The sequence below is a fragment of the Eretmochelys imbricata genome, chromosome 9 (genome assembly GCF_965152235.1).
Source record: "Eretmochelys imbricata isolate rEreImb1 chromosome 9, rEreImb1.hap1, whole genome shotgun sequence".
In the NCBI taxonomy this organism is placed as follows: domain Eukaryota; kingdom Metazoa; phylum Chordata; order Testudines; family Cheloniidae; genus Eretmochelys; species Eretmochelys imbricata.
This window is the reverse complement of record NC_135580.1, coordinates 103,209,170-103,232,102: the sequence shown is the minus strand read 5'-3', so window position 1 is coordinate 103,232,102 and position 22,933 is coordinate 103,209,170. Positions and strand designations below refer to the sequence as shown.

The 22,933-nt window shown below is 45.2% G+C and overlaps 2 protein-coding genes across 6 annotated transcripts in view; both read right to left on the bottom strand.

Moving 5' to 3' along the window:
* The window catches only part of GCNA (germ cell nuclear acidic peptidase), a 55,474-nt gene extending 40,006 nt beyond the window's left edge, over window positions 1-15,468 (bottom strand). Inside the window, exons 1-7 of one of the 2 annotated variants that reach the window (XM_077826286.1) lie at window positions 15,417-15,468; window positions 15,096-15,234; window positions 12,698-12,752; window positions 9,894-9,940; window positions 9,433-9,496; window positions 8,082-8,155; window positions 6,859-7,314 (exon numbers count right to left, since the gene is read on the bottom strand). In XM_077826286.1, the coding sequence (XP_077682412.1) occupies window positions 6,859-7,314; window positions 8,082-8,155; window positions 9,433-9,496; window positions 9,894-9,940; window positions 12,698-12,752; window positions 15,096-15,234; window positions 15,417-15,446 (865 nt within the window). In that variant the 5' untranslated portion in view covers window positions 15,447-15,468. Of the gene's footprint in view, window positions 1-6,858; window positions 7,315-8,081; window positions 8,156-9,432; window positions 9,497-9,893; window positions 9,941-12,697; window positions 12,753-15,095; window positions 15,295-15,416 lie in introns of those variants that run through there. The other variant, XM_077826285.1, reaches the window with a different exon arrangement.
* Window positions 15,469-16,631: 1,163 nt separating this feature from the next.
* The window catches only part of OGT (O-linked N-acetylglucosamine (GlcNAc) transferase), an 83,783-nt gene continuing 77,481 nt past the window's right edge, over window positions 16,632-22,933 (bottom strand). For all 4 annotated transcript variants that reach the window (XM_077826325.1, XM_077826323.1, XM_077826324.1 and 1 more), the window contains 3 exons: window positions 21,321-21,573; window positions 19,572-19,695; window positions 16,632-18,065 (listed from right to left, as the gene is read on the bottom strand). In XM_077826325.1, coding sequence (XP_077682451.1) covers window positions 17,891-18,065; window positions 19,572-19,695; window positions 21,321-21,573 — 552 coding nt within the window. In that variant the 3' untranslated portion in view covers window positions 16,632-17,890. The remainder of the gene's footprint in view (window positions 18,066-19,571; window positions 19,696-21,320; window positions 21,574-22,933) is intronic.

Sequence of the window (22,933 nt, the reverse complement as noted above, 5' to 3'; positions counted from 1 at the left end):
CCATAGGCCCTGAGTCGTCATGCTCCCGAGATGTGCTCCCCAGCCGAGCGCCGATGCATCCGTTACCAATGTCAGAGTGGGCTGGGGGGCGTGGAACGGTACCCCGGCACTTACCATGCAGGGGTCAAGCCACCATTGTAGGGAATTGAGGGTATGTCTTGGAATGGTCAGCACCATGTCCAGACTGTAGTGGCCCGGGCGATACACGGACGTAATCCACGCCTGCAGGGGCCTGAGCCACAACCTGGCATGCTGCACCATGTCGGTGCAGGACGCCATGAGGCCCAGCAGCTTGGGGCACTGTCTCACCATGGTGGTGGGAAAGTTGCAAAGGCCGGTGATTACCTGCACGAGGGCTAGACGATGGGCCTCTGGGAGGAACGCTCTCGCCTGGTTTGCATCCAGGACTGATCCAATGAACTCTATTGTTCGTGTTGGGGTGAGAACAGACTTGCTGACATTCAGAATAATGCCTAAGCGGCCTAACGTGTCCCTGACCAATTGTACCTGTGATTCTACCAGCTGGCAAGACAGGCCTCTTATGAGCCAGTCGTCTAGGTATGGGTAAACGTACACATGGTGGCGGTGAAGAAAGGCTGCCATGAGTGCCATGCATTCGGTGAAGATGCGGGGAGCCGTGCACAGGCCAAACAGGAGAGCCGTGAACTGATAATGCGTCTTGTCTACTATGAAACCGAGAAAACGTCTGTGAGACAGGTTGATTGAAACGTGAAAATAAGCATCCTTCATATCGAGGGTGGCGTACCAGACTCCCAAATCCAGGGAGGGGATGATCATGCTCAAGGAAACCATGCAGAACTTTGAGTTGACGATGTACGTGTTGAGTTCCCTTAGGTCCAGAGTAGGCCAAAGACCCCGCTTTGCTTTGGGAACGAGGAAGTAGCGTGAGTAGAAACCCTTGCCTCTGAACTCCTGAGGTACCTCCTCCACTGCTCTAAGAGGGAGGAGGGACCGGACTTCCTGGATCAGGAGTTGCTCGTGAGAGGGGTCCCTGAAGAGGGATGGGCAAGGGCGGTGGGAGAATAGCCCGCCTCTACCGTGTGGAAGACCCACTGGTCCGATGTAATAAGGGACCATGCATGGTAGAAGCAGGATAGACTGTTCAGGAGGGGAGAATAACTGACCAGGATATGGACTGGTAATCTGTCCTCATGCGCACCTTCAAAATGGGTGCTTAGGGCCTGGAGGGGGCTTGGACTGTCCCTGGCCCTGACCAGAGAGAGGATGCAATGGTCTGCGCCTGGTGTATCTGCTCCTCCTGCGGGAGAAGTCCTGCCTGGGCCTACCGGGGAAAGACTGCTGCTGGGTGGGCTGGCACTTAAACTGCTTTCTTTGAAACGCCGGGGTATGCATGTCTGGAGACTTAATTGTGTTCATAGAATCATAGAATATCAGGGTTGGAAGGGACCCCTGAAGGTCATCTAGTCCAACCCCCTGCTCGAAGCAGGACCAATTCCCAGTTAAATCATCCCAGCCAGGGCTTTGTCAAGCCTGACCTTAAAAACTTCCAAGGAAGGAGATTCCACCACCTCCCTAGGCAACGCATTCCAGTGTTTCACCACCCTCTTAGTGAAAAAGTTTTTCCTAATATCCAATCTAAACCTCCCCCACTGCAACTTGAGGCCATTACTCCTCGTTCTGTCATCTGCTACCATTGAGAACAGTCTAGAGCCATCCTCTTTGGAACCCCCTTTCAGGTAGTTGAAAGCAGCTATCAAATCCCCCCTCATTCTTCTCTTCTGCAGGCTAAACAATCCCAGCTCCCTCAGCCTCTCCTCATAAGTCATGTGTTCTAGACCCCTAATCATTTTTGTTGCCCTTCGCTGGACTTTCTCCAATTTATCCACATCCTTCTTGTAGTGTGGGGCCCAAAACTGGACACAGTACTCCAGATGAGGCCTCACCAATGTCGAATAGAGGGGGACGATCACGTCCCTCGATCTGCTCGCTATGCCCCTACTTATACATCCCAAAATGCCATTGGCCTTCTTGGCAACAAGGGCACACTGCTGACTCATATCTAGCTTCTCGTCCACTGTCACCCCTAGGTCCTTTTCCGCAGAGCTGCTGCCTAGCCATTCGGTCCCTAGTCTGTAGCGGTGCATTGGATTCTTCTGTCCTAAGTGCAGGACCCTGCACTTATCCTTATTGAACCTCATCAGATTTCTTTTGGCCCAATCCTCCAATTTGTCTAGGTCCTTCTGTATCCTATCCCTCCCCTCCAGCGTATCTACCACTCCTCCCAGTTTAGTATCGTCCGCAAATTTGCTGAGAGTGCAATCCACACCATCCTCCAGATCATTTATGAAGATATTGAACAAAACCGGCCCCAGGACAGACCCCTGGGGCACTCCACTTGACACCGGCTGCCAACTAGACATGGAGCCATTGATCACTACCCGTTGAGCCCGACAATCTAGCCTGCTTTCTACCCACCCTATAGTGCATTCATCCAGCCCATACTTCCTTAACTTGCTGACAAGAATACTGTGGGAGACCGTGTCAAAAGCTTTGCTAAAGTCAAGAAACAATACATCCACTGCTTTCCCTTCATCCACAGAACCAGTAATCTCATGATAAAAGGCGATTAGATTAGTCAGGCATGACCTTCCCTTGGTGAATCCATGCTGGCTGTTCCTGATCACTTTCCTCTCATGCAAGTACTTCAAGATTGATTCTTTGAGGACCTGCTCCATGATTTTTCCAGGGACTGAGGTGAGGCTGACTGGCCTGTAGTTCCCAGGATCCTCCTTCTTCCCTTTTTTAAAGATTGGCACTACATTAGCCTTTTTCCAGTCATCCGGGACTTCCCCGGTTCGCCACGAGTTTTCAAAGATAATGGCCAATGGCTCTGCAATCACAGCCGCCAATTCCTTCAGCACTCTTGGATGCAACTCGTCCGGCCCCATGGACTTGTGCACGTCCAGCTTTTCTAAATAGTCCCTAACCACCTCTATCTCCACAGAGGGCTGGCCATCTCTTCCCCATTTTGTGATGCCCAGCGTGTTCCTTGAATCTTTCAGGCTATGCAACCTAGAGTTGGTCTGTTCAGCAAAGAGCCCCTGATCATCGAACAGAAGGTCTTGGATAGTTTGCTGAACTTCCGGCGGGAGACCCGAGGACTGAAGCCAGGTGTTACATTGCATGGCGATACCAGATGCCAGTGTACACGCTGCCGCATCCGCGGCATCCAGAGAGCCTTAAAGAGCAGTCCGGGCCACTAGTCTGCCCTCCTCGGCAATGGTTCCCAGCTCCTGCCGAGAATCAGATGGGAGGAGCTCCCTGAACTTTTGAATAGCAGACCAGGAACTATAGCTGTATCTGCTAAGGATTGAGAGCTGATTAGCGATTTGTAGGGAGAGGCCACTGGTAGAATAAGCCTTTCTACCAAAAAGTGCCAGACATTTTGCATCTCTTGATTTAGGGGCAGGCCCCTGCTGACCCTGTCTTTCTTTTTCCATTTACTGCAACCACCACCAGGGAGCATGGGGGAGGATGGGTAAAACGGTATTTGAACCCCTTAGTGGGGACAAAGTACTTTCTTTTGGCCCCTTTGGCCATGGGGGGAATGGAGACTGGAGTTTGCCAGATTGTTTTGGCATTCAACTGAATGGTCTTTATAACGGGCAGCGCCACCCTAGAGGGCCATTCTGGTGTCAGAATGTCCGCTACGGGGTCCTCTTCTTCTATGACCTCCTCCACCTGGAGATTCATGTTTAAAGCCACTCAACGTAGGAGTTCCTGTAGGGCCCGGTAGTCCATGGGTGGAGAGCCGGATGCGGATGTACCTGCCACCGCCTCATCAGGAGAAGACGAGGAGGCAGCGACCGGCAGAATCGGGTCCGAGACAGCCCCTTGGTCCACTGGCTCCAGTTCCTCCTGGGCACTGGGTGTAGCCTCCACCAAAGGTGGGGCTGGATCCAGGGTTTGTGTGGGGTCCAGAAAAGGATTACTGATGGTTGCCTCTGGAATACAGGACCCAGAACATGAAGGCGGAGGGACGCCTGGAGGGGCGCCCTGGGCTTGGTGATATGCCCAGGGAGTCTCGAACTGCCACTGGGGCTGCCAGTGGGTGCTGAAGAGTCCCATCCGAGACTGCCCAGACCTGATCAGGGTGTCTCCGATGCTCCTGATGCCCTACCCAACCTGGGGGAAGGTGACTGGGAGCGAGACGCCCAAGAAGGGGCAGTACGCTGTGCTGGGGGGGGTGCCGCGGTCCCCCGACAGGCAGAATGGGTACCATACGGAGCAGCGAGATCCAGATGGTGATCGGCAGTGCCATTGTGGAGAGCGGTACCAGGAGATCGACTGGTGCCGAGATGTTGGACTTTGTCTTGGTGGAGACTGGCCACAGGAGTGCGACCGGTGCCGCGATGGAGAACGGTGCCATGCCACAGAGCGGTTTCGCGAACGGTGTTGCGGAGAGGTGCGGTGCCGCAATGGGGAGCAGTGTCGGTTCGAGTGGTGCTGTGGGGTCTCAGACCTTGACCTAGACCTTGTGCGGGACCATGACCTGTCAGCCAATGACCACCTCGAGTGGGAGTGGCTCCAAGGATCAGGGCTGTGAGACCAGTGCCGCGAGTCAGACCGGAGCCGTGAGTCAGACCGGCGCAGAATCTGGGTGCGGTGCCGGGACTCAGAGTGGTGTGGAGATGTTGGTCTGGGGGCAGATGTCCCAAAGATTGCCGGTTTGCCTCTTGATGGTGCTGGGGCTTGAGATGGTTTAGGCCTCGAGACTGGAGACTTGGGCGCCGTCATCTCAATGAGCCCTCTGGTAGCCTCAAAGGTGTCGGGTGTGGAAGGCAGTGTGACCTCCTCCACCTGCAGGGAGTCCGGTGGTACAGGGCTTCCCGGGGAGGCGGGGGTTGGGGAGGACGAGGCCAACTGGGAGGTCTGTCAGCCTTCTGTCCCTGGTCTGCACCGTGTCCTGTCAGGGGTGCGACTACCACCTTGGGTCTTTTTGGGGGCTTCTCCGTGGCCTGCTTCTTATGGGTGACCGGGGAGTGAGAACGGTGCACTCGTTGAAGGGGAAAACCCCTTCAAGCGTTAATGACTATACTTAACGCTAAAGATAACAGATAACTAACAAACACTTAACTAACACTAGAGATAAATAGAGTAGCTAGGGAGTAGTAGCACTTGCGAACAAGAGACCACTGTTCCAACAACTGTCACTGGCGGTAAGAAGGAACTGAAGGGGGGTCAGGCTGGCAGGGTCATATATAGAGCACCATATTGGCGCCACTCCAGGGGACTCCACAGCCGGCCCAGTGGGTAGCTGCTAGGGAAAAGTTCCCGACATGCGTGCGCACACACTTAACTGGAATTGATATAAGCAAGCACTTGAAGAAGAACTACTGTTGTGTCATTCAGGCGCCCTAAATTAGAATAATTTTGGCTTGGTCTTGTTTGATTTTCCTAAGAACTCTATGAATTAGAGGAATTGTGTGTAGACCAAAGAAATCTTACTCCCTATTCTAAAAGAAAACACCTTCAAGATGAACTGGTTGCCTGTCCTATTCTGGAGCTCAACATTTGGAGATATATTTTGTTGCAAACAGGTCTGTTTCCAGAAACATCCACAGTAAGTGTATGTTTGCTACCAAGTTCTTGAGCAACTACTTCTGCTGATCATGTACGTCTCTGCTCATCAATCTGCAAGTATTAGGCAGAAAGCTATAGAATCAATTTAGTGTACTATGCACTACTCCCACAGAACTATAACCTTTCTGTCCATCTGGCTAAAATGTGGTCCCCCAGCTTGTTCTTGTGAAATATTGCAGTAGTATTATCAGTAACTACTTGAACTGCATTGCCCTGTGATTAGGGAGAAAGGACCCTATATGAATAGACGGCAATAGAAATACTAACTACATCCAAAGATTTGACAAGTTCTTCCAGTTGACGAATAAAAGAGACCTTTCCCTCAGTACCCGAGAGCATAGCAGATCCAAACGAGACCTTGCTGGTGCAAGAAGTTTAACTTGAACTATTTTGGGAGAAGGCTCCTTTTGTGGCTGCCTTTCTTCAGCCCTTTCAAATTCAGGGTAATACCTAAGAGAAGGCCAATATGACTGCATTGCTCACGGTGGCACCTCCAATCTTGCCAGTATCCTCTAGAGAATTCCCCATCATAGCCCCTGGGTGAGAGAGGCTGATCTTGTGTGCCATTTGCCTTTATCTGTTAACTTTAAGGGTACACTGCAGATATCTATTTTAAGGGCTTTTGAAGAGGAGAGGGTATAGATTTGTTTAAGTTATAGTTGGTTAATAATAAGTGGGTAAGTGCTGATTTATGAATTCTTGACAAACTAAAAATACATCTTGAAACAAAAGCATCTTAGAACACAGAATAGCTGCAGAATTGTAACTCTAAATAACTGTATAGCTTAATACCTGATCTTTAATATTTGACTGCTCTAATTTAAAGGAGTTTAATTATCATTTAAAATGAATTTTGTATGTCAATTCCTGTCATATGTGTAGGAAACTGATTTTCATTTTTTTAGTTAGCTTTGATTTTGTTGAAAGTTTAAAATTAAATTCCAAACTAAAAATCTATTACTGAAGGTTAAAATTTATTATAACTATGAAAATAATGGACAAAAATAAAGAATTTTAGGTCCTTGATAATTTAAATTTAGAAGAACTAAAATTCTCAGAATGCTCATTTAATTAATGTCTGAACATTCTGCAAAAATGAGTCATAAGTCCTGTTTATGTCAGAAGTGCAACACAATTTTAAAACTATGCAGTTAATACTGCCAGCCATTTGCACAAGATACTTCATGAATAAACATGATTAAGAATACAGAAATAAAGAATGACTTCACCTACCTGTGGTTGCTGATTGGGATAGAGTGGTTTTGTTTGAAGTTAAACTTGGAGTCAGTGGTATGCTTCGCTTCTTTATCCGCTCTATTAAAGATTCAAATTCATCCTCTGAGCTGTCTGGCCCTAATGCTGCACTATGTCGTAGTGCCATGGTCTGAGTGTTGTTCCCTGCACGTTCTTCCCAATCTCTTTCTTTCCCATCAAGAGATGAATTTGGACTATATTTGGAAATATCAAACTCTTTCTGTTTTTGTGAAGGAGTTTGCTGTATGTGATGCAGGTTGTCCTTCAAGCCCCTCGCTTCAGTTTCTTGGCAGTGTTCAGACCATGTACTTTTAATGAAAACAGAATCATCATCTTTACTGTCACTTAAAATCTCTGGATACAGCCATTCCTGAGAGTAAGTGTTTTCCTTTCTAGAAGTCACTGGCTTCTTCTGGGTCTGAACATTCTTCACTACTGCAATTCAAAAAGAAAAATTCAAAGACTTCAGAGACTTTAGCATTTATGTTTTAATGTAAGTTAATCAGAGCCTTTGGAAAACAGGAAAACACCAGGCAGAGAAAGGTATCTTAGCAACTTCCTCCAACCCATGCTCATTTACACCCAGGATCACACTACTTTCCAGTTGCACTGCAGATGATAATCAAAAAGGTATGTATGTGGGGTCTACTTTGTGCCAGCAAAAGGGGTTTAAGTCAGTCTGATACAAGATAAGAATAGCTAGAGAACACTTTATTACAGCCACTCTTTCTGATAAAAGAAAGCTTCTGCAGTTATGCACACATAAGAGTTTGTATTTAGCTGATTATATGGTCAATTTTATTTCTTAAATATGCAGCATGTGAAAGGGCACTGAAGAGAAAAGACTTGCCTTTGGCAGCTGGATTTTCTTATAAGTAAAAGATTCAAATATGGAAAGGACTTTAAAGAGTACCACAAGTGAAGATATTGATATCCCGGTGTTAAAACAAGCATAACAGGAAGGAAGAGGAAAAAGGGAAGGATCATATGGAGGAATGGGAAATTGAGAATGAGGAAGGAGAGAATTAATCCAGCGAACAGAATTGAACCTGTCCTGTTATCTTACTCTAAAAGGGACCAAACTTTTCCAAAGCTATTTCTGTGCTTTTCCTAAAGAATAATTTTGAGCTCTGAAGAATAAGCATTCTTTCTCCACCCAGCTAAAACTTTTGTCCCCTCTTTGTTGCTGGATGGCTACTTACCCTTCTTGCTTGTTGCATTCTTTCTTGTAAAATTGGAGAAGTCTTCCCTGGAGTCAATGATGATTTCATTCAAACTGTAAATAAACAATAAAATGAGGCAAAGGAAGCCAGGAATGACTTGTGTCTTGATATAGGTAAAGCTGACAATAAAGCAGCCTGGTGCAGTGTTCTAAGTTATTCACTGGAAATATCCATTACCACTGAAAAACTCTCTCAATATAACTTTTCATTGTCAGTTACATTTTGTCAGTATTTTATCATTAAACTTCTGAGCAAAAGACAGAACTCCATTTCAAGAGATGAGAACATGCTTGCAAACTAAGTTCAGATATTGAAACAGACCATCATCATTTTATCCAGGAACAAGAATGAGGGATACAGATATGGAATCATAAAGATAGAATTTATAAAATTCTACTTAAAAATCACAGTGTTGACCAAAAAGGTTGCCTTTAATGTGAATTTAGCACTTGTGAAAGATGCAAAGCTGTCAGTACTGTTAAATCCTCAATCCATAAAAATCCACAGTGTACAGGCTGCCACATTGCAAACCCCCACACTCCACTCCCACTAATATGCCTCATTCCTAATCTGCAGGAATCACTTCAACTGGTAAAAAGGGAGTTCTGTTTCCATGAATCATTCAACACTTGGTGCCTCCACCAAAACTGCCAGCTATGGGAATAAATTAGTACCAGAGCCAGCAAAGATTGAGTGTTATGGACATCTCTTCCTTTACAAAACTCACCAAGACCAAGTCACTTCACATAGTGGTCTAATGACTGTCAGACAATAACTGTAAATCCAAAATCTAGTTAGCAGTGAAACTGGTGACAGAGGTGAAAGGCTCCATTTGAGCAGGGGGTTGGACTAGATGACCTCCTGAGGTCTCTTCCAACCCTAATCTTCTATTATATCCCATTACAAGCTATACAGTGCTCCAAAACAGTAACAAAATAGTGAGATGTGTGCCTCCAGATAACAAAACTTCACATCTATGTAATGTTTTACATTTTAAAAGTGCTGTAAAAACTTTAGTTTTAAAAACAGCCTTATGAGTTATTGATCTTCATTTTACAGTGGGAAAACTAAGGCACAGGCAAGAGAAGCAATGTGACCAAGGCCACACTTGGAATGAGCAGCAGAGCCAGGATTAGAACTCAGAATGTTGACTTCTAAACCTGTGCCCAATCCTCCACACAATGATGACACCCTATGCAAATGAGAAAAGATCTAATTCATTTTTCTATATTCAAAATAACTTATTAATGGGACATTTTGGCTGCCAGGCATTAGACAAAAAAGTCTCTCTCTGACTAACTGTAGACAATTCAATAATTCCAGGACCCACCTGCTATTTTGTTTCTTAGAGACTTGATGTGCTAGGGACTTTGGAGTCTTCATTCTAGATAAAACTAAATCAGAATGTGAGAGAATTACATTACAGGAAATTTATTTTAGCTTTCTAAAAATGATCCCATTGCATGCCTTAAGGGCATATATAAACAACATTTTTTACAACTTTTATTTTACCAATAGTATCCAAATGTCTCTAGAACAAGGACCCTACTTAATCTCACAATTAAAACTCTCAGCTTTTCATAACAGAAGCAGTTCTTTGGCTACCCTCGCCCTCATCATTCAACCCTTGCCCTGCCTTAAGGCTTGGGAGAAAGGATAGGCTTTGCAACGAAGAGATTCACTGTAAAAAGGTATTCCAGAAGAAAATCATATTCTTGCAGCCACGAGGAATACATCCTCTCAACTCTCATTGAGAAAGCAAGATTAACATTCTAACCACTCTTTACTTACATAGTTCAAATTCTTCATCACTACTGGAAGAAAAGGGCAGAATAGACCTGAAAAATAAAACACAAAACAGATGTGAGGAACACAGCCTCTTCAGAGGTGAGGAAGTTACTCATCTTGTGCAATAACGGTGGCTCTTCAAGATGTGTCGCCCTATGGATGCTCCACTATAGGTGTTATCTGCACCCCAGAGCCTCTAATCGGAGATTTTAGGTAGATGTGTCCATTCGGCCCGCACATGCACTCTCCCTTCCTTGAGGCTAACTAGTGCTGTGCAGGCAAACCACCCTCAGTTCCTTCTCTACCGCAGAGCCCCTTGGCAAGAACTCCAAAGGAGAGGGGAGGAGGGCGGGTTGTGGAGCGCCCTTGGGACACACATCTTGAAGAACCATTGTTACTGCACAAGATGAGTAACTTCCTCTTCTTCTTTGAGTAGCGTCCCTATGGGTGCTCCACTGTAGGTGACTCCACAGCAGTATCCCCCATGGAGGGGTGGGGCTTCAGAGTGGAATCTGTTATTGACGATAGTATTGTGGAGCCAAAGATGGCATCAAGACAGAGTACCAGGTAATTGTGTAATGATCTGGAAAAGTATGGGCAGAAGCCAAAGTCACTGCCCTACAGATTTCTGAGATGGGGACATCTTTAACAAACATGAGCTATGTGGAAATGGATCTTGTGGAGTGCATGTGGATCCCTGATGGAGGCAGCAGGTTATGTGCAAGGGGTAACAGAGGGTAATGCAGCTGGAGACCCATTTGGAGAGTATTTGCGCTGATATGGCAGACCCCTTGGATATTTCCGCAAATTAAAGGAAGAGTTTGGGAGACTTCCTAAAGTCCTTAGTCCTGTCCAGATAAAAAGCCAGAGCTCTCCTAATGTCCAGCATATGCAGTGTTGCCTCCCTGCTGTCAGAATGGCTGTTCACCTGCGCAGCGCTAGTTAGCCTCAAGGTGAGTGCATGTGTGGGCCGAACGTACACTGCTATCTAGAATCTCTGATTAGAAGGACAGGGGCACTGAACCAATTTCAGGGGAGCACCTATAAGGACACTCCTCAAAGAAGAACAGATGGACAGACAACACTACACAGATCAAGATCACAACTGGTCAGAAAATTTCAGTTTAAATTTTTGACAGATATTCTGCAATTTTTTTCCCCTCCAATTTCAATCAGCTCTAATCAGTTATTTACATTTCAAGTGGATAAGAACTCCAACTGCTTATTTCTGAAGTTATGGAAAGAGAAAATGCTTCAAAGAAGATTTCAGTATGGTTTAAGGGAAAATTTAATGTCAATCTCAGAAACTTGCCAACATATGATGAGCTAAAAATTCAACCTGGAAGAGTGGTCTCTATACCATCTTTTCCTAAACCGTAGGATGAGTCATTCCCCAATCATACAGCGCAGTAGGCCAGGGTCCTTTGAGACAAATTTAAAAAAAATAAATAAAACCTCAACTAGAACCAGCAGTTAACCCAGTGGCATCACGGAGCAAAACTCACCTTCCACAGTAACATCAGCTTCTGGCAAAAGCTTTTGTAAACAGATAAGTCTTATTATACATGGAACAAGGATGGGGAGAATAGGTTCAAAAGCCAGTATTTCAAAAAGAGTAGAGCATTCTCTAAGCAAGGGAGGTCCTGCTTGAATGTCTCTGCTGATCATAACTATGGTGGTATGACATACAAAATGGGAAATGACTACCTAGGAAGGAGTAATGCGGAAAGTGATTGAGGGGTCATAGTGGACTGTAAGCTAAATAGGAGTCAAAAGTGTAACACTGTTGCCAAAATAAACAAGGCCAAATATCATTCTGGGATGTATTAGGAGGACGGTTGTAAGTAAAACACGAGAAGTAATTCTTCTGCTCTACTCCTTGCCGATTAGGCCTCAACTGGAATAGTGTGTCCAGTTCTGGGTGCCACATTTCAGGAAAGATGTGGACAAATTGGAGAAAGTCCAGAGAAGAGCAACAAAAATGATTAACGGTCGAGAAAACATGACCTGTGAGGGAAGATTGAAAAAATTGGGTTTGTTTAGTCTGGAAAAGAGAAGACAGAGGGGACATGATAACAGTTTTCAAGTACATAAAAGGTTGTTACAAGGAGAAGGGAGAAAAATTCTTCTTCTTAACCTCTGAGAATAGGACAAGAAGCAATGGGCTTAAATTGCAGAAAGGGAGGTTTAGGTTGGACATTAGGAAAAACTTCCTAACTCTCAGGGTGGTTAAGCAGTGGAATAAATTGCCTAGTGAGGTTGTGGAGTCTCCATCATTGGAGATTTTTAAGAGCAGGTTTGACAAACACCTGTCAGGAATGGTATAGATAATACTTAGTTCGGCCATGAGTGCAGGGGACTGGACTAGGTGACCTCTCGAGGTCCATTCCAATCCTATGGTTTCATGACATGGAGAGTGGCTCTCTCTCAAATAGGCAGCCTTTTACAGGTCAAAGCCAACACCTTAAATCAGAGTATTTGGACTGAAATTCAGCCTGCTAGGTCCTATCTGTGCCCCAGTCTCCCACAAAGACTGGGTTTGGCATTCAAAGCCACTAGGTGCTGTGTTCTGTATTTAAAAAACAATTAAAAAAAACCCAAAACACAAACTCTCAGATTTAGGAGAAGGATGCAGAAGCTCTTCCAAACAGAAAAACAAGGTCTTAAAGAAAAAATAAGAACAAGACAAAGATCTGTATAAAAGCAAGTCTGCAGACAACTTTATAATCACATAGTAAAGATAGTAAAAATATAACTTTTGAACAGATGAGAGACCAGCCCTTTAATCTCTTTCAAAATTTTCTCACCTGTCATCCTTCGTGCGCCAGCATTCTGCATTCACTTTCTTTTTGGTCTTTATAACTTAAACCAAAAACAGAACAGATCATCTTTCCAGATAGGACTGCACAAAGAGGGAAGCCTCAAGGAGGTTAAAGTCAGGAGTTATTCAAGGAAACTCAGCTTCAAGGAAAGCCGTTTGTATAACTGTAGTGCCTAAGAGACCTAGTCATTAGGTCGGACCCCATTGTGCTAAGCACACAGAACAAGGAGATCCCACTTTAGAGAGGATATACTATCTTATCAGTCACTAATCTTCCACTCAGTAGCCACTTCCAACAGGATGGATTGATTTAAATAAAAGCAATTTAAATCAGGAAGCAAGAAACAGTAGTTAAATAATCAATTTTAATTTTGTTTTGCATTTGTACTTTTTAGTTATTTTCCTAAGGAAAGGTTGATTCTCATTGGTCGATTACCAATAAAATAAGTCAATTTGTGGGGCTAAAAATAGCCTTAATACATCAACCTGTTTCACTCTGTATTTGCTGAACACTTCTGCCTTTGCTACATCATTAGCAATTTTACTGTCTCCATCTAGAACAGGGTTAGGATTCCTTTCCCTCCTGATATATTTAAACTCCTTAACACAGTCAGCCATAGATTTTCCTCCCAATTTATTTGGGTTTCCTTATCAAGTTTGCAAAAAGAAAAAGGAGTACTTGTGGCACCTTAGAGACTAACCAATTTATTTGAGCATAAGCTTTCGTGAGCTACACCTCACTTCATCGGATGCATACTGTGGAAAGTGTAGAAGATCTTTTTATACACACAAAGCATGAAAAAATACCTCCCCCCACCCCACTGTCCTGCTGGTAATAGCTTATCTAAAGTGATCACTCTCCTTACAATGTGTATGATAATCAGGGTGGGCCATTTCCGACACAAATCCAGGGTTTAACAAGAACGTCGGGGGTGGGGAGGGAAACAAGGGGAAATAGGTTACCTTGCATAATGACTTAGCCACTCCCAGTCTCTATTCAAGCCTAAGTTAATTGTATCCAATTTGCAAATGAATTCCAATTCAGCAGTTTCTCGCTGGAGTCTGGATTTGAAGTTTTTTTGTTGTAATATCGCAACTTTCATGTCTGTAATCGTGTGACCAGAGAGATTGAAGTGTTCTCCGACTGGTTTATGAATGTTATAATTCTTGACATCTGATTTGTGTCCATTTATTCTTTTACGTAGAGACTGTTCAGTTTGACCAATGTATATGGCAGAGGGGCATTGCTGGCACATGATGGCATATATCACATTGGTGGATGTGCAGGTGAACGAGCCTCTGATAGTGTGGCTGACGTTATTAGGCACTGTGATGGTGTCCCCTGAATAGATATGTGGGCACAGTTGGGAACGGGCTTTGTTGCAAAGATAGGTTCCTGGGTTAGTGGTTCTGTTGTGTGGTATGTGGTTGCTGGTGAGTATTTGCTTCAGGTTGGGGGGCTGACTGTAGGCAAGGACTGGCCTATCTCCCAAGATTTGTGAGTGTGTTGGGTCATCCTTCAGGATAGGTTGTAGATCCTTAATAATGCGTTGGAGGGGTTTTAGTTGGGGGCTTAAGGTGACGGCTAGTGGCGTTCTGTTATTTTCTTTGTTAGGCCTGTCCTGTAGTAGGTGACTTCCCCTATTTCCCCTTGTTCCCCCCCCGGCCGCCTCAGACGTTCTTGTTAAACCCTGGATTTGTGCCGGAAATGGCCCAACTTAATTATCATACACATTGTAAGGAGAGTGATCACTTTAGATAAGCTATTACCAGCAGGACAGTGGGGTGGGGGGAGGTATTTTTTCATGCTTTGTGTGTATAAAAAGATCTTCTACACTTTCCACAGTATGCATCCGATGAAGTGAGGTGTAGCTCACGAAAGCTTATGCTCAAATAAATTGGTTAGTCTCTAAGGTGCCACAAGTACTCCTTTTCTTTTTGCGAATACAGACTAACACAGCTGTTACTCTGAAACTTATCAAGTTTCTATACTTCATAAATTCTAATTTATATTGATTGCGATCTACTGCCCCTTTTTCCCATTTGTAATATAGGTTTTTTAAGCACAGTGCTGGCAGTGCCAAGGTCAGTTTATAGAACCTAGAAGAGGGTCTTGAAGCTGAGGAAGCCTGTTTAAGGGTCTGCATGAACCCCTGCCTGGAACCTCAGGCAGTTCAGCTGATTTCACCCACAGAGATTCCCAAGAGGAGAAAGGCCTGGAGCCTGAGGTGATACTCCCTAAGGGTTTGCACTCTGTAAGCCCTCTCCGGCACACTGGCCCCGCCCACCGCAACGCTTAATTTCTTGCCCTCGCTTCCCTCACAACTACCTCAGCCCCTCGCAAGCTGGCTGGGTATGGGAAACAATCCTGCAAAATCACCTACTTTGTCCAGTCCCGTGGGGGGGTTTCCGTGTCTCATCCTCTGTGTCGGAGGACAAGAGTAATCGTCTCTGTTCAGAGGCCCCATCAGGACCAAGGTTACAGACCTGAGGGATGCTGACCAAGGGTCTGGGGGCTCCCAGCTGAAAGGGGAAAACAACGGATGATGACCAAGCCCTCAAGCGAGCCCAGCTGCTTCTCATGCCCCTACAGGAGGGCCCGGCTCGCGCCCCGAGATTCCCCGGCAGGGCTCTGGCTCCCGCCCCTCGCCCGCCTCTCCCCCCGCGCTGTTCCCCGACAGGTCTTCACCCCGCAATTCACTCACCCGGACGCGCTGCCTAGGCCCGCGCGCCATCCTCTCGCGGAACCCGCGGCCGTTCAAACCGCCCGCCCGGCCGCCCGCCGCTCTGTTCGGCCCCCGCCACGTCCGGGGCGGTACTTCCCCCTTCCGGTCTGGTCGCGCATGCGCCGAGGGGGAGCCACGCTTCCACGTCCAACTGCAGCTCCCCGATGAGCCCCGCAGGTGCGGCCGCTGCCAGTGCGGGCCCGTCCCTCTGCGACCCCGTCCCCGCCAGCAACCGGCTCCAGGGCCCCTTGGCCGCCCTCCCCCGGCCCCACAGGTTCTGAGCGCGCGCCCAGCGCCTCTTCCCGCGCGGAGACCCATGGGCGCGCCTTCCCCGGCCCCGCCGCGGCGAAGCTCTCCCGCTGGCGCCAGAGAGTAGAACAAAAACACGTTGTCTGCAGTGATCTTTAGCTGTAGTCATAAGATGTCTTTTTTATTAGGCAGTTAGCTGGAAACAAAAGCCTGTTACAATAAGCGAAGCGGCAGTGAAAGCAGCAACATCCCGCGCCAGGAACAACGCTCAACTGGCACCCGCAGCAAGTCTCACCGAGGGAGAGCACGTCACCGAAGGGTAAATGGTTTAGTTCAGCTTTGGGGCAGGTGTCGTAACTTGCAGCATCACTTCTTAAGGTATTTTTATGGGTTTAAACTAGGTAGTTTCAATTGTCCAAAGCGATAAGGCTGAGCTTTTAAAGAGTAGAATTTATAATTGCACGCTGGTTATGGAGAGGGAGTGTAGCCATGATAGGCCTAGGCGGTCTTTTAGTGGAGCAACTTCTGTTAGTGAAAGAGAGAAGCTGACATAGCACTCCTCTTCATGAGGAAAGGTCTTACCACCTGAGTACCTACACAGCAACAAAACAGCCCCTGGTGCACGCTAGGCCCGGGTTCTTTGGTGCTGTGTCAACATACCCTCTAATGTTTCTCTCACCCCCAGAAGTTGGTCCAATAAAATGTATTACCTCACCCACCTTGTCATTTCTGGTTAGAAAATGACACCTAAGATTTCTTGCTCAGGTATTAGCAGGTAGTAAGAATCTACCAGCAAACTAAGGCATTCATCACCTAGGATACATTCAAAAGCATCAACTGAGACAAATAAAAGGTGCATCAAAAGCAGCACTTTGAACACAGTTCTCTGTTGCCGCACTAGAAGACAAATTGTTACCTGTTACTGAATAGATATGTGTAGCACACTTAGCAAGACTGGCATTGGTTTATTTAAACTGTAGTCCATGACCCTCTGCACAGATTTAGGAACAAAATTACTTAATTCATGCTTGTTCAATACAAAACTCAGCATCAGAGTTTACATACAGCTCATGGCCTCCAAGTTACCACACATCAGTGAGAGAAAGATAATGACACCCCCACATTAAGAAAAAAGCCTTTCTGGGTGATCCTTATTATACTGCAAGAATTAATATACTTGATGCAGATATTTAGCAGATGAAAATCTATACTTACCTGGGATTTCATTTCTGCTGAAATGAATAGAACTATTTAAAAACCAAGCTATAGAAAGGAAGGTAAAAGGCCAGCAGCCCAGAACATTGTTTTGACAGCAGCACAGAAAAGGTAGTAAAGGCGAAACGCTGGTCAAATAGATCAAACTGGGCAAACCAGAGCTTTATTTTAAAAAAGTCCTTGCTACAGTACCTAGGACTGTGCCTCTGTACATAATTAACAATCATTCCTGAAGGATTTGTATTTGGCACCAGTTTGTTTACTTAAACAGTTTGGGGGCATTAATTTTAAACCAATTTTGTTTTTCAACAGAATAGGAGCTATCATCACCAAGCCAATTAGCTGAGATACAGGAGAATCTTTTTTTTTTTTAAACCAAGCACTGAGTTCTCATCTAAATCAACACAGTACAGAAAGTTCCAAAACAGAGGTCAAACATTAAAAGGCTGATATAGGCTCAAGTGGTTTATAAAACCTGTAAAAAGACTACACCAGCAAATATGCCCTTTCAATCTGCACAGTTAAGAAGTGAATGCAGGGAGCAACACTCACTAGTTGGAAATCATGTCATGGAAGAACCGCACATATACCAACAGGAACACCTGAAATCAAACATTAAAAAGCTCCAATTCCCAATCCACATAAGAGGAGAAAAATTCGTAGGAAGATTGAATCAATCCATGAAATCACAACTGGATGGACAGTTCACACTTTCCCCATCAAGTACTAGGCCTTGCAAACATACAGCACATGTGCCCAACTCAATCTTTTTCAAACTCCTTATGGAATAGAAAGTTCCCAATCTCTACAGCTTCTCCCCATTATGCACAAAGTATGACTGTCTGTGCTCTTAAATCACCATCATGTATCACTTCAGCCACAGAGTACCAGGCAGATTAAGTAGAAATGCACTGTCTTTAGCTCCCATCTCCTTTGCAGAGGAGTCTGAGAGGCTCAATTCTGGGAGAGTTGTGTGGGCACAGAGTCCTTCATGCAGATTCACTGGTCTCTATTGGCTTAACCATATGGTCTGGTTTGTTGCCAGCAGCGTAGTGATCCCACATCTGAAGGTAAAGCCGCTCCAGTTCCATTGTGTACTGTTTGGTGTTGAACAAAGGACTTGATATTCTCTGCTTCCAGACTTTACTACGAATTTTCTTCAGGCTACACAAAGAGCATTAAAAGCAAGCAGTCAGATGAGAAGCAGACAAAGGAACAAACAGCTATTGTGATCTATTACCTCAACTAACCCAGAACTCTCAGCACACCATTGCATCAGCAAATCCCTTTACTGTCATCCCCCTACTCAAAATCCACGTTGCTGTTCCTTCCCCAGTGTGAAATGGTCAACTTCACAGAAACTCAACTTTTTCATTGTAGGTGAAAATGCTATGGACATTTGTATTAGTACTGCTACATGCTAATTAACCAGACCCACCAACCCTTCGTTACAGCCCCATCAGATGGAATTTCCTCAACTGCAAGTGCCCCTTTATTTCAGTCTAGGTTTTTCTTTCTGAAAGGAAAGTGAAAATGCATTTTGTTTGCGTTTACTTTCTGCAGAAGTTTCAATATATCAGCATTCCTATCTCCCTCCCAGCAGCTTCACAAAGTAAACAGTAATCTCCAGACAGAAGGTTCTTTATTACCCTGTAGCTCCACAGGGAATCAGAAACGGGGAAAACAAGTTCTATGAAAAAAAAGCCCATGTCTAATTTCAATACATTTGGTCCATCCTTAACCCACAGACCATTAACAATGACTATATGGATACACTACCAAGAGGCAGTGTGAACAGGAGCAGTGATTACAAGGTTAGGATTAAGGAAGTTCTAAATTCGAATTCCAGCTCTGCCGATATTGCAATGTGACATCCTGCACATGATGCTCAATCTCAGTCTCTATATCTGTAAAATTAGAATTACTTCATAGGGAATATGTTGAGGGTTCCTCAATGCTGGGAGGGCTAGTCAATGATTGTGTAGTGATCTGAACATGTAAAGTGCCAAGTATTTTTAGGAAGGACAAGTGCATAATTTGGGCACTTCATGATACTCACCCATCTGAACATGCCACACCCCATTCTAGTATAGTTCCCTTCCACATCTGCCTTCCTAGCTCCTATTATGGCTATTTAAAGAGCTCAACCCTCCCTGAGAAGGCAGTCTGTCACACACATCCCACCCACTATCTTCAGCATGGAGTTCTGGGGTCTGTGAAAGAATCCCCCCCCCCCCCTTCAACCTTGGCCTCTATTGAAGGCATATATTGCTCCCTTCTGCTGCTTCCTGGTATGAGGATCCTAGATCCCCAACAGAGTAGGCAGGCAGCTAAACCAGGGAGGATAAGAGGAGGTAATTCCCTCAGGACACATTGTGGATATGAATTCTAGCCCAGTTCCTCATTCCAACGAGCACAGACCTTACTTCCTCATCAGCAAAGCGGTTTATGGCTTCTTCAAAACCCTGGAGGTCAGTCAGCTCCCAAGGTAACGAACAGCTGGTAACTTTATCAGTCAGAATAAGTTCAGTAGAACGAAAGTAATGACATGCCTCACTGCTTATAGCTGTTTATGTTTATTCTATTTTGCTTCCTTACACTCACTATCCCCAATAATGGTGCCTTACTATTCTAGATCTTCATTTCATCCTCAAAACTGGATTTACTTACTATTCTAGATCAGTTCCCAGTTTCACAGCAATATCTTCATATTCTTGTCTACTCTTAGCAATAAGTTCAAGACAACCAAGGCAAGTAAGCTGAGAGGCAGCAACCCGTGATGCAAGAGTTTCCCCTGTAAAAAGAGAAAAGAAAGTGATAACCAGTACTTCTTGATGCTTTACAGTTTACTTAATTTTTTTCTCCTGCCTGAGAAAACACACAAGGGGAGGTTGCTAGACTATCTGTTCTGGAAAGCCTGCTCACTAGATAGAACTGGGAAGCACCTAATTTCTTTACTATCTATGAACTCTTCACACTAGATATTTACATATACAAGATCAAAATAAAAACAAGAAGGATTCATAGAATCATAGAATATCAGGGTTGGAAGGGACCTCAGGAGGTCACCTAGTCCAACCCCCTGCTCAAAGTAGGACCAATCCCCAACTAAATCATCCCAGCCAGGGCTTTGTCAAGCCTGACCTTAAAAACTTCTAAGGAAGGAGATTCCACCACCTCCCTAGGTAACGCATTCCAGTGTTTCACCACCCACCTAGTGAAAAAGTTTTTCCTAATATCCAACCTAAACCTCCCCCACTGCAACTTGAGACCATTACTCCTCGTTCCGTCATCTGCTACCACTGAGAACAGTCTAGAGCCATCCTCTTTGGAACCTCCTTTCAGGTAGTTGAAAGCAGCTATCAAATCCCCCCTCATTCTTCTCTTCCGCAGACTAAACAATCGCAGTTCCCTCAGCCTCTCCTCATAAGTCATGTGTTCCAGTCCGCTAATCATTTTTGTTGCCCTCCGCTGGACGTTTTCCAATTTTTCCACATCCTTCTTGTAGTGTGGGGCCCAAAACTGGACACAGTACTCCAGATGATGCCTCACCAATGTCGAATAGAGGGGAACGATCACATCCTTTGATCTGCTGGCAATGCCCCTACTTATACAGCCCAAAATGCCATTGGCCTTCTTGGCAACAAGGGCACACTGTTGACTCATATCCAGCTTCTCGTCCACTGTAAACCCCTAGGTCCTTTTCTGTAGAACTGCTGCCTAGCCATCGGTCCCTAGTCTGTAGCAGTGCATGGGATTCTTCCATCCTAAGTGCAGGACTCTGCACTTGTCCTTGTTGAACCTCATCAGATTTTTTTGGCCCAATCCTTTAATTTGTCTAGGTCCCTCTGTATCCTATCCCTCCCCTCCAGCGTATCTACCTCTCCTCCCAGTTTAGTGTCATCTTCAAACTTGCTGAGGGTGCAATCCACACCATCCTCCAGATAATTTATGAAGATATTGAACAAAACCGGCCCCAGGACTGACCCTTGGTGCACTCCGCTTGATACCGGCTGCCAACTAGACATGGAGCCTTTGATCACTACCCATTGAGCCCGACAATCTAGCAACTTTCTATCCACCTTATAGTCCATTCATCCAGCCCATACTTCTTTAACTTGCTGGCAAGAATACTGTGAGAGACCGTGTCAAAAGCTTTGCTAAAGTCAAGGAACAACACGACCACTGCTTTCCCCTCATCCACAGAGCCAGTTATCTCGCCATAGAAGGCAATTAGATTAGTCAGGCATGACTTGCCCTTGGTGAATCCATGCTGACTGTTCCTGATCACTTTCCTCTCTTCTAAGTGCTTCAGAATTGATTCCTTGAGGACCTGCTCCATGATTGAAGGTCTATAACAATTACATTCAGTATGAATTGTCACCATGTGACTACAATTTTGTTTCCCTGAGACATTACCTGGCATAGTAACCATGGGAGTCCCAGCCCAGAGTACATCCATCCCAGTAGTGTGCCCATTACAAAGTGGAGTATCTAGACAAACATCAGCCAACTGGCCCCTCCGCACATGTTCCTCTTTGGGGGCAACAGGAGAGAAGATGATTCGGTTCTGGGGAAGGCCCATGTTCTGTGCATATTGTTGAATATTGGGTTCTCCTACAGCTGGGAAACGCAACAGCCACAATACACTGTTTGGAACTCGCTTCAGAATCTACAACCAAACCAGGAAGAAAATAAAGGGTAAGTGTGTTAAAAACATTCAGAAGCATCACCCTCCTGGATAGATCAGAACAAGCCAATAGTAGCAGGAAATCACAGAAATGTATGACTGGAAGGGCCCTCGATAGGTCATTTAATCCAGTCCTCTGCAGGTCTGAGTACTATCTAGATCATTCCTGACAGGTGTTTGTCTAACCTGTTCCTAAAAGCCTCCAGTGACTTAGATTCCACAACCTCCCTAGGTAATTTGTTCCAGTGCTTAACTACCCTGATGGTTAGGAAGTTTTTCCTAATGTCTAACCTAAAACTCTCTTACTGCAATTTAAGCCCATTGCTTCTTGTCCAGTCCACTGGGTTAAGGAGAACAATTTATCACACTCCTCTTTATAACAGTCTTTTATGTACTTGATGACTTAGGTCCCCTCTCAGTCTTCTCTTCTCCAGATTGAAAAAATTGGGTTTGTTTAATCTTGATTTGTAGGTCATGTTTTCTAGACATTTAGTCAGTTTTGTTGCTCTCCCTCAACTTCCCTACATCTTTCCCCAACTGTGGTACCCAGAACTGCACACAGCACTCCAGCTGAGGCATCACAATCAGTGCTGTTTTGTCTTGCTTGCAACACCCCCGCTAATACATCCCAGAATGACGTTTGCTTGTTTTGCGACAGTATTAAATATGAGTCAACAATGTAATACTGTTGGCAAAACAAGCAAACAACATTGTGGGATCTATTAGCAGGAGTGCTGTAAGCAAGACAGAAGATGTAATTCTTCCACTCTACTCAGCACTGATTGATAAGGCCTTAGCTGGAGTGCTGTGTGCAGTTCTAGTAACCACAGTTGGGGAAAGATGTGGACAAACTAGAGCAGCCGTTCTCAAATTGTGGGCTGGGAACCCAAAGTGGGTGGCAACCCTGTTTAAATGGGGTCTCCTGGGCTGCCAACTCCTGGGAACGGGTTGAAGCCGAAGCCCAAGGGATTCACACCCCTCCTTCCTCACCCCCAAACTCCGTTGGCAGGGCTTGGGCCTTGGCTTCAGTTCCCCCTCCCAGGGTGAGGTAGTAATTTTTGTTGTCAGAAGGGAGTCGCAGTGCAATGAATTTTGAGAACCACAGAACTAGAGGAAGTCAAGAGGGAGAACAATAAAAAGGATTAAAGGTCTAGAAAACATGACCTACAAGGAAAGACTGAAAAAATTGGATTTGTGAAATGCCTCACTTTCAAAGTGAAAGTCAAAGTCAGTACACAATGCTTCAAAATGTAAGTGCAAACTTCTGAAATATGACCTGAAGTGCATACAGCATGCACCTCTCATTTCACTTTTGTACCACAGTTTGGGTGGAAGTAACGTT